Source organism: Primulina huaijiensis, chromosome 6, assembly GCF_012295235.1.
Source record: "Primulina huaijiensis isolate GDHJ02 chromosome 6, ASM1229523v2, whole genome shotgun sequence".
Taxonomy (NCBI): domain Eukaryota; kingdom Viridiplantae; phylum Streptophyta; class Magnoliopsida; order Lamiales; family Gesneriaceae; genus Primulina; species Primulina huaijiensis.
Window position 1 is genome coordinate 20,976,223 of NC_133311.1, and position 10,957 is coordinate 20,987,179.

General features: G+C 35.9%; 3 protein-coding genes across 6 annotated transcripts; 1 reads left to right on the forward strand and 2 right to left on the reverse strand.

The window, feature by feature from the left end:
* Positions 1-1,114: 1,114 nt before the first annotated feature.
* Positions 1,115-4,736, reverse strand: LOC140978197 (UBP1-associated protein 2C-like). Of its 4 annotated transcripts, XR_012175531.1 has the most exons (3): positions 3,422-4,735; positions 1,317-1,525; positions 1,115-1,140 (listed from the first exon to the last, which is right to left on the reverse strand). XR_012175531.1 is itself a non-coding variant. In XM_073443049.1 (2 exons), exon 1 carries the CDS (start codon positions 4,641-4,643, stop codon positions 3,423-3,425), a length of 1,221 nt encoding a protein of 406 aa, XP_073299150.1. In that variant the 5' UTR covers positions 4,644-4,736; the 3' UTR covers positions 1,115-1,530; position 3,422. The 4 variants fall into 4 exon arrangements, 3 of the variants coding, with proteins under 3 accessions (XP_073299150.1, XP_073299151.1, XP_073299148.1); XM_073443049.1 differs by having other exon boundaries at positions 1,115-1,530; positions 3,422-4,736; XM_073443050.1 differs by having other exon boundaries at positions 1,115-1,551; positions 3,422-4,736.
* Positions 4,737-5,388: 652 nt separating this feature from the next.
* LOC140978352 (uncharacterized) lies at positions 5,389-6,078 on the reverse strand. The gene has a single exon (XM_073443307.1). The coding sequence runs from the start codon at positions 5,902-5,904 to the stop codon at positions 5,491-5,493; it is 414 nt and encodes a 137-aa protein (XP_073299408.1). The 5' UTR covers positions 5,905-6,078; the 3' UTR covers positions 5,389-5,490.
* A 2,436-nt stretch (positions 6,079-8,514) lies between these two features.
* Positions 8,515-10,820, forward strand: LOC140978199 (heavy metal-associated isoprenylated plant protein 29-like). The gene is made up of 3 exons (XM_073443052.1): positions 8,515-8,647; positions 8,863-8,938; positions 10,339-10,820. Exons 1-3 carry the CDS (start codon positions 8,642-8,644, stop codon positions 10,740-10,742), a joined length of 486 nt encoding a protein of 161 aa, XP_073299153.1. The 5' UTR covers positions 8,515-8,641; the 3' UTR covers positions 10,743-10,820.
* The last annotated feature ends 137 nt before the right edge of the window (positions 10,821-10,957 follow it).

Consider the following 10,957-nt stretch of genomic DNA (forward strand, 5'->3'; position numbering starts at 1 on the left):
AAAAACTTATATGAGACATTCTCACGAGTCAATTTTTAAAGATATTTTATTTGAGTCACCAATGAAAAATTATTATTTTTTATGATAAAATTATTATTATTTATTATAAATATCGATAGGATTGATCTGTTTCACGAAAACAAAATCTTTTGCAATACAATTAAGTATCTCTGAGTAATCTTACAACACAATACACAAAAAAAATAAAAAAAAATAAATAACCAACTTGTTTCGAATCAACAAGAATCCTGAAAAATATGTTTTACCTTGTAAATATCCCAACATAAATATTTCATGTACATTTTAATTTATGCCCATGTAAAACACAACCCGTGCGGGTTGTTATGAAATCAGTGGTCTAAAAATAAAAGTCGAGAGACGCCTAATCTCACATTTGTCTAAAACGGTCTTTAGACAGTCCGAGGTTATTTGACAATCGAGGAACAAATAGCCAACGAAGACGATCTATTATTTTAAAATCTTAATCAATTATCAAAATCAAATAATTTTAAAAACCAATCAATTTAAAAAATCATATACATATATAATAAAAAACACATTCAATCTTTTTTATATTTACTTTTGGTTTTAATCATCTACTATAAACTACCACCTGCGTCAAACCACCTCCCTATGCTGTCACCTCATTTTTATTTTTACTTTGTTTCGATTATATTATACTTTTTACGAATAAACATCATTTAATTACATCATAATACAAAATAAATATGATTATTTGTAATTACATTGAATTATTATATATAATTATTTATAAAAAAATTACTAAAAAAATTCAACCGCTCAGACACCACCTCGCCCAGCCACAGCCATTCGGTGCCTAAGCGGACGAGCCGGGAGGCAGTCACTGACAGTGACCGCCTGGCCCCCGCCATTGCCATTTACAACATTGCATGAAATGCACTCGGCCAAATGAAGTAAACGAATCTTAAAGTTTAGGGTTACAGTAGAAGAAAATTGTAGGTTGCATGCTGCAAAAATGTGCTAGGCCACCATACAAATCTCAAATATTGGGGGTTCCCCGTCCAATAGTTAATAATCTGATATCTCGGATTTTATACAGGAGCTTTGCCACCGTACTATCCCAAAGGGTGTCGACAGTTGTGAATGAACACAACCCACCTGTTGTAAAAACATTCAGGCGTGCATCACTAACACAATACAATACAAGGCTCAGGAATCAGCATTAATTACTCCATTCAATCCCAGTCTCCTTCGATATGAGTCATGAATCACCTCGACCAACAGTGCAGAAGGGGGAAATGCATGCAAAGTCTAGTGAAGGCCAACAATCTTACCTCAGAACCAAGGGCAGACATTGCTGCAATGATACCAAATCAGGCCAGGACTTCTTTTCAGCTAAAGCTTAAAAGTCAAGTGAAGATCAGCTATCTAACTTCAAAACCAATGCAGCTATTGTTGCAATTCTGCCCAATCAGGATAAGGCCTCTTTTCAGCTAGATCTTTTAGGGATCTCATAGAGAAAAACCCAACCTTGCAGCCTCCCCTATACTTATAAATCAAGTATGTTGTCTTTCAGAAATGACAAGTTAGACATGATCTCAGTGTCAAGGAATGCACAAAAAAAAACATGTAAGGAATCAACATCCAAAACCTCAATTATTTTTCAAGTTCAGCAAGATTCCAGACCAAATATAAGTAATCAGTAAAGACAAGGTATGCATACGCTAACATTTATCTCATTTTAGAATCTTGCTGAACATTAACAAATACATACGGATACAGTAGTGTGAAACTGAGACATTTTATTCACACATAAGTGATCTTAGCAAAAATAATCACATACGATTGTAGTCGTAGATACCCCCAAAAAAATATCGACGCTTAGGCCAAATAACCTCAAAAAACTTCGGAACTTATGACTACCCAATCTATTTGAAAGGAAGAGCAACTATAGTCTTCTAAAACTATATGTTGTACATGAAGATCAACATTCTTTTTAGGCCAAACCACTTTATGTCTTAGAATAAACAGCTCAAAAGTATCCACATATAGTTTTGTATCAACTACAGAGTAGACAAGTGCCAGAAACTCTCTCCCTCCACATACATCAAGCACTTAGCACCCATTTTCAACACACAAAAACGGAAAATTAATTCGGGGTTTCCTATGGTCCCGGAATTTCTAGAAGTGCTCCTCAAACCAAGATAAGAAGAGTAAAGCATGTTTTACAAGGAAAGCTGCAACCTGTCACTATATGATCAAGAAAGTGGAAATCATTTAGACCAAAGAATTTATCCAGTCACTCAAAGATTACAGAGCAACCTATGCTGAAAAAGGCCATCACCCCATGTCTACATCAAAATTTGTGATTGCCAACTTTCACCAATCGCAAGAAGCATAAGCTAATTCAGATATTCCAGCACCATCTCAAAGGCCATAATTATGTAGATAACATAGAGACACCACATATACTAAGAACTAAAATTACAATTATGGAAAGCTAGATAAAAATAAATAAAATCTAAATAAAGGGAATGTAACAGCTAAAATAACAAGGCAAAACCAAACATTTTAAGAAACTTCAGTCATTTATCAAATTACAAAGCAACGTTCCAAGTAAAAACTTCGAGCTCATCCTAGCGAAATATAAATTTAATCCACAACTTTATTGGAGCACATAGAGATTAAAGCAGCCAAAGATCTACAGCAGTCCATTAATCAGCCAAAGATTTCATAGTCTTGCAATCACGTAATCACCACAACCATTTAAAGCATTTGCGTCCAAGAAGCTGTCAAAATACCTGAACACACACCCATATGCAACTTAATCCATTATCCAAATCAAAACATATAAACATGCAATATATGAATGCACTATTCCATTGACTCATAAATATTATGAACATATAAATCAACATTCGAGCATAAAAATGCAATTTACTAAATAAATCTTTACTTGTTGCTTCTTCATAACCTCTTATGAGTAAGTGAATAAAAAGAAAACTTCATATACTGTGATGTACGGTTATAATTAGCTGAAACGAAGGAAGCAGGGGAAACAGAATTCTGGGTTGTTAAGCTCATAAGGATAAGATCCTCTCCTGAATCTACAAAACCTTCACATGTTTAACCTATACTGCTATACATCACTTTGCCATGCCACACAAACTCCAAAGCACATCTTCCTAATAATTGAATGGCTTTGAGTCTTAGTTTAGTACAAGGTGGCAAGATAAATGGTTCAATTAACTAAACAGGACATATAGTCAAGTATAAACATAATAAAGAATGTCGCAAGCTAGAAATTACCATCATTACCAAGCATCATAGCAGCAAATATGCAAAATAAGTTTCAAGAGCGCATATTGTTCGCGTGACATGCAAAATTATGCAAATGATTACTTTAAGTAGCTCGATAAAATTTTCAGCAAGGAATTACCTCAATAATATGGTGGTGCACCATGATATGAGGGAAACCTGGGCCCAGTTCCAGGCTGGTTCTGATTAGATGGATGTGCCGGTTGAAACCCATAATTCCCACTGTCTGGGTAGCTTCCAGAGCTCTGCATCCCAAGAGTACTAGGAGGCATTCTGTATCCTCCATTGTTGCTCAATCCTCCGCCAAGCTCCCCTGGAGCAGCCGCATTAACACCACCGCTGTACTGTGATGCCCCACCTCCATACCCGCCACCATACCCTTGCCCAACCATAGCAGTATTAAACCCTGTATTTTGATGCATCACACTCGTCTGCTGTGGCTGCTGAGGTATGCTTGGGCCCTGACCATAACCCACGTAACCTCCTGTTCCATAGTTCGAAGCAGGCATCCCTTCACCAGGAAAGCCCATGGGACCTGCATTTGGCATCCCAGTGACCATTCCTCCCATGTTAGGCCTCTGCTTCCTATTATCAGTGGCCAATTTACAAATCAATTGATGACCGTCAAAGGTTTTCATAGGATCAACCAACGAAGCCCTCGCTCCCTCTTCAGTCTTATAGACAAAAAAGGCGAAACCCTTTGGCTTACCATTCTGCTTGTCAAACCCTAATGGCCCTTCCTCAATCTCACCATACATCGAAAAGTGAGCTAACAATCTCTCGGAAGTAATCTCAAACGGAATATTACCAACATAAATCTTCCTCATTGACACATCAACCGAGTGAGAGTTACCTGAACTGCCCGTAGACGCAAGCTGCGTCACCGTGATGCGGCCATCAATCTTCTTGTTCGGCTCCTTCAGGGCTAATATAGCAGCATCGATGTGCTTAAATGTCACAAACCCATAACCCTTGGACTTTCCAGTGTTCTTATCAGTGATAACAATACTATTACCCTCATCAATTTCTCCGTAGGCAGAGAAAACCTCGCGAAGCTTGTCGGTGGTGGTCTCCCAACCGAGTCCGCGAACAAAGAGCTTACGCTGTACGGGGTCCGCATCAGCCACTGCACGCACGGCCTCCAAGACGTCAGGGTGACGGACTATTGCGGCGCGAAGGATTGGGAGGATCTGCTCCTTCGTTAAGGGTTCGATTATTTTCTCAGCGTCCTCCGGGGACATGCTGGGCGACAGTTGCGCAGAAAAAGTGTCGCCGTTAAGCTCGGTGGGCACGAAATACGCTCCGCCATTCTCGTCAGCCTTACGTTTCTTGGTGAGATCCATGGGTTAGAATTGATTCCTCCTCGCAGCAACAAAAAAAAAACCTCCAAATTTTAATTACTGAAAAACCCTAGGGCGACCCTTATTTATACAGATAAGATATTAATATTTCACCCGGCCGACTTCCCTGATTTGGTGGTTTATATCTGCCCCCAATTTGTTGGGCCTCTGTTATCTCTTGTATTGGGCTTAATCGATATTTGATTATTATTTTAATTTTTAAAAACAAATCAATATTTATATACCCCTTTTATTTTATTTATTTAAAATCGAAGCTCATTCTGTGTTTGAATTTTCGAATTTGAGACCCAATTTTTTATAGAAAAAAAATCTTCTAATACTTCATATTACATGCATAACCCTACTCTACAAACAACATTTTGGAGCTAGACAATTTGACACTCCAAGAGATGTTAAAAGGTACTACTGTCTGGGTTTACAAGAAATACAGACGTATGCATTCAAAGCACAACTCCATGTGAAATTCTAAAAATAAAGGAAGGGTTAATAATAAAAAAAAAGTCTTGGTTGGGATTGTTTATCCATTTATGTTAGGCGTAATTCCTAGCTAGCTAGCTAATTTGACAGATGCAATTGTAGGGACGTTATGTATATCTATCATCAATAAGCGAATGAAAGCAAAAAATTTATGTATAATCGATACTTTTTCCATCACATGAGTAGAAAGAAATCTTTTTTATTCTCATCAGNAAAAAAAAAAAAAAAAAAAAAAAAAACAACAACAACAACAACAACATGACTTCACAATAGGAACACGTAGAAAATTAAATCTTGACTTGTTCGATGGTTAAATCCGAGACATGGATAGATATATTCGCTTCATATATCATCACTTGATCTCGGCAGCAAACGCCTCGGTCGGGAAAGTCTTGGTGATACCAGCAAGACTCTTGAAGTGAATCTTCCCGGTTGAAGGATCAGCGATGGTGATCTCACTGACTGGTGGCCACAGCATCAGCTCCTTAGCCTTCACTCCTTTGAGCTTCTTGATTGTCTTATTCGACACGTATCCTGTGATGTCTGCGTCGTAGCTCACGAGTTTTTTGATCATCTTGAAATTGTGCTCAACTTTCTTCTTCTGCTGGATCCACATGTACCCCGTGGCCCTCACAAACCCTACTTCAAGAACATCGGCCAAGGGAAGAAGCCCGGACGGGAGCTCGAATTCGTCGAGTAGGGATGCAGCCATTTTCAGCCCTTCTTCATGGCCTATTTTGATGATGGCTCCTTCCTTTTCTGCCATGTTTCAATGGGCTTTGATTTTTTCGGTTTGTTCAGTGGAGGAGAGTTTGATGATATTTGATGGATTCGGTTAATCTCGGGATGTGATTTAGATTTATAGTGAGGATTTGCTTGAAAGAAACAAATGAAATGAGGTGAGGGATTCGAAGTGATGAACTTCGTGTTGATCACCAGTGAAAATGTATAGTCATAATTGATTAATAAATTATTGTCATAAGTTTCATCACAGAAATCAAGCAGATTGAAACTGCCAAACGCATATGGAATAGGCAGATGGCTTCTTTTTTTTTTTTTTTTTTGAAAAAAACAAAAAATAAAACCAAAGAAATATTAATGTTAATTTCTAAAGTCCTATTTTTCAAAGTTTTGTTTTGATCCACTAGTTTTTTAATTTTTTTATTTTGGTTAAATTGCTAATGTGATATCTGACAAATTAGTACTCTTCGATGTCACGTAAGTATTTTTCGATATCATGTCAGCACTTTCTTATTTCACATCAATAATTTTACTAAAATAGACGAAATTTAAAAATTATTTTATCAAAAACAAACTTTGAAAACTTGGTGGACCGAAACCAAAAATTAAACTAAGTTAATGGAAAAAAAAAAAATTTAACTTCACACTCAAGAATATTAAGTTTTTTCTTCTTTTTTTTTAAATACAAAAATATGCATAGTCTTCTTTCATGTATATAATTTGTAGCTAAATGCATGCGCATGGCCCCCCTTCTAATTGGGCTCTCGCAGATTGATGGGCTTCTTGAAGCGATTTCTAAGTTGTCAAACGGAATGGGTCTCATGTGAGACCGAGATCTTAATCTGTGAAACAGGTCAATCCTACCCATATTCACAATAAAAAATATTACTCTTAGCATAAAAAGTAATATTTTTTCATGGATGACCCAAATAAGAGATTCGTCTCACAAATACGTCCCGTGAGACCGTCTCACACAAGTTTTTGCTCTCAAAACAACTCAAACCACTGGTCTATTTAGTATTTAGCCGTAATTGTCCAGAATGGATATAAATAACCAATTAATTAGAATAGATTTAACTTTAAAATTTAAAACGGGAATCTATTAAGTGGTTTTATATGAACACAGCCTTTATATACAGGTTAAAATGGTCAAGTAGTGAACATAATATGAAAGAAAACAAAAGAATTGGTCATTATAACTGTGTTGATTTGATGGAGTGTGTGAAGCTTGAAGTCAAGATTGCACGTTCGAATCTAAAAATAAAAAATAAAAATTTTGTTTGTGTCTATCTGCAAATTTACCAGATATGTGTGGTCTACCACATGTCCAGTATTTACCATATATAAATATGAATTGTAGTAGATGCGAGTTTCAAGTTCTTAAAATACAAAAACAAAACAAAAAAGATATTGACTAGATGAGCTTGAGGAGTGGGAGTCAATATTTCAGTAATTACGTAGAAACTGTGCTCGACTGCTCGTATTAGGTTTTCTGCAAAGGTAAGTCGTCTCACTTAAATTATGTCTCACTTAAATTATTGCTTGTATCATCGTACAACGTCATTGATGTGAGAATCAATGAGATCACCAGATAATTAAGAAACCATTTGACAGACCAAGTCTTTTTCCACTTATTTAATGGTCGAAATGGAAGCTAAATTAAACGTAACTAATATCTTCTATTGTTATATATAATAGACTGACGTGTTGAGTTGGACTTTCCTAATTGTGATTAAACCCCAATCTCCCCGTTGAGCAGCAACATTAAACTTTTTTTTTTAAATGACGTTGTTGGAACTTGCAATACTTATTTTTACGTGTGTCATGGGTAAACTCTCGGTCCAACACAGTAATCTGTAAACCACGTTAATTAAGTAAACTACACAAAGTTTGTAAGCTCATCCGGGAATGTGTTGATAGGAAAATCGAACTTCAAACTATTTATCAAATGTTCATCTATTTCACCAACTCGGACAATTATTATAAGACAAGTGCAACAACGTTAAATGATTGTTCTTAGAGAAAATGCATCTGTCACATATTAGTAGCTATTCTTAGAAAAAAAACATGTACCATGATTATCCGGAGTGTATAAACATTAAGACTCACAATGATCCCAACTAACAAAGTAATATAAAGTATCAAAATAAATATCAATTGTTTCAATCTAATTAAAATATCACTGCATAAATGATTGATTTGACCCGATAGTACAACATAATTATCTTCTTCTTGTAACATATTATTGAATCAATGAATTATTGAATGAATGATAAATTAAAAGATAAAAATAATATAATTATTTTTTAACTATAATTATTATAAAATTTAAGTAAAACTTGAATGTTGAATCTCGGTTTTCGTACTAAACAGATCTAAATGTATATTAATAAATAAATATCAAATGTTTAACTTTAATTATCACTACACAAATGATTGATTTGACCCAATAAACTAACATTAATTATCTTCCATTTATATTTATTTAACAAAATAAACAAGCAAGCGTGTGTTTCTTACACAAAATTGCATCATTACTGTGATTCATTGGTCATTAATAAATTATTAATCGAGAAAACTTCGTGGTAAATTACTTTATATATTATTAGTCTTTCTCATCTTTGCTTGCATGTTTAAGCAAGAAATAGCTTGCTCTCCAATTAATTTTCCCTCTATAAATATAGAACACGAAATACCACTTAAATTCACACAACCCAAAATCTTCTTCACTAGATTGAGTATCTCTCGAGTCCACTCTAAATATGTCGGTAAGCTGATCAGCTCTACTAATTTTTATCATCAGCACTGTGTGCTATGGTTTTGTGCCTCTCGCCAAATTTTGTACTATATATAGTTATACTAAAAATCTTAACCAAAACTAACATGAATTCATATTTCATCTCTGTATTTAATAAATTTGGTTTGAACTAGATAAGGAGATAAGTGTCAAATAGTGACGGGTTTTATTTTTTTTGCTCTTCAGATTGTGGAGATGAGAGTGCACATGGATTGTCCAGGATGTGAGACAAGAATAAAAAAAGCTCTATCCAAAATAAAAGGTATTTCATTTTGTTCTTCTGGTTCTGCATCTTATTGACTTATATTATATACTCTAGTATCAAATGTGTCCTATCTATTTCTTTTTTTTAGGTATTAAATAATGTACTCTTGACGATAGCGAGCTACGAGAGTTCAAAAACAAAGAGGAAAAACTAACAATGGTGACATAATATAATAGTATGACTACATGCTTTGCCCAGAGTCAATTGCAACACAAGTTTAACCTATTATAACCAAATAAAGCTACAGCTCCATGTCAACTAATGCTCCAGTTAGAGTAACAACGTAAAACAAAACCACCCACACGACACGACTGTTACGAACATTAGTATGCGGCAGGTCCATCAAGTAGAGCCTCATAAAGAGATGTCTTCAATCAAATCCAATAAAAGCACTGTTAACAGCTTGGAATGATGAGCAATCTACGAAACAAAATGGAACTGAACTATGTGGTGTAAAAGAATAAACATAAAGAGCTAAAATATCATCCAGATACAGGCCACTTCAAGAGCATGGGTTGACTTTCTCACCTCTCGGAATATGTTCTTTACATAAAGTAAAGCACTGAGCGGAAAGATCATTTGTGTATCTATTTTCAATAAAGAACAATCAGAAACTACAAAAACACTTGGCTCAACACAGCTCAAACCTAAAGGACAATCTACAATATCCATATCCCTTCCCTTTTTCTTTTTTAAAAAAGCTGAAAACCGGAGAAAGGGAAATACTGGAGCTTAGTCCAGCATAGCAAAGATGCAGAGATCAGAACTACTTCCAAAGCAACAAAAGCAGTTGATGAGGCAATTAGGATGATTATAAATAGAGACACTAAATTGCAACCTGATGGTGGTATTTGACTGAAGAAACTAAAAAGAAAGGCCAGGTTCAATATGAAGGCTGAGTGTGGGTACGGAGTTGGAAAAAACTGCACTGAACTGACAGATTAGGTCTCTATAATATATACAAGTATAACTGTATAAGACAAGAAAAACTAAACCTAAAATAAAGGAGGAAATACAAATAAACAATCCTGAGAGGAAGATTCTCTGGAGAGCTCAATTGATTTCTTCACAAATCAATTAAACCACATTAAAAGCAATATCAATTTCCCAAGATATATGGAGATAGACAATCAACCAGCCACCCCAGCACTTCCATAGCCCCTGCCTCCACTACTTCAGGAACCTTAAGTGAATACCTCATAAGAAGTCAGCTCACGGGCCAATCTTATTCATTCTATATGCAATCTACCACTAACCCACTTCACCTAGTGCACATGATCGATGTACAACCAATGGAATTGAGCATAGCCTTCCACCCATACTATTACGGTGTTTAATCAGGAACAAGAATGCTAGAAATTATGTACCTTTCAATTATAACTAATTAATACTTGCAGGAGTGGACAACATTTACGTAGACATGGAGATGCAAAAGGTGACAGTGATGGGGTGGGCCGACCAGAAAAAAGTCCTGAAAACTGTGAGGAATACAGGTCGGGTCGCAGAGATCTGGCCATATCCCTATAATCCCGAATACCATGGCTATGCCCACAAGTATTATTTCAGTAACAATAGTCATGACAGCCAGGCTCCGACCAAGAAATTCTACTCCGGATACAGAGGTGGAGGCCTTCAACATTCTATTGAATCTAAGCCATCCTCAATATACAACTATCATGTGCACGGTTACAATGGGCACGAGCATGGTTACTTCCAGCAGCCGCTTTCCTCTGCTTTTGTGGATGAGGGAACTAGATACATGTTCAGTGACGAGAATGTTCATGGCTGCTCTATTATGTGATCGTTATATTTACATTAGGAACAGAGCCTGTAAATTTTTGTAAGTGTACTTGTGGAATATATCATGTATGTTTTGTGACTTGAGTTGTATATATGAGTTGTTTGACATACACCCAACCAGTCTATTACCTTAATTGTAAAGACATCGTGTTTTCAAGATTGAGCTTCTAACTATTGGGTTAGCCCGCGATGAATGTGGGGATAAGTTTTACCACC

Bases quoted from the DNA above. Each gene is read 5' to 3' on its own strand.
- LOC140978197 (XM_073443049.1), bottom strand. From the start codon at position 4,643: ATGGATCTCACCAAGAAACGTAAGGCTGACGAGAATGGCGGAGCGTAT.
- LOC140978352 (XM_073443307.1), bottom strand. From the start codon at position 5,904: ATGGCAGAAAAGGAAGGAGCCATCATCAAAATAGGCCATGAAGAAGGG.
- LOC140978199 (XM_073443052.1), top strand. The intron at 8,939-10,338 runs GTATTTCATTTT...TAATACTTGCAG, and splicing joins AGCTCTATCCAAAATAAAAG to GAGTGGACAACATTTACGTA.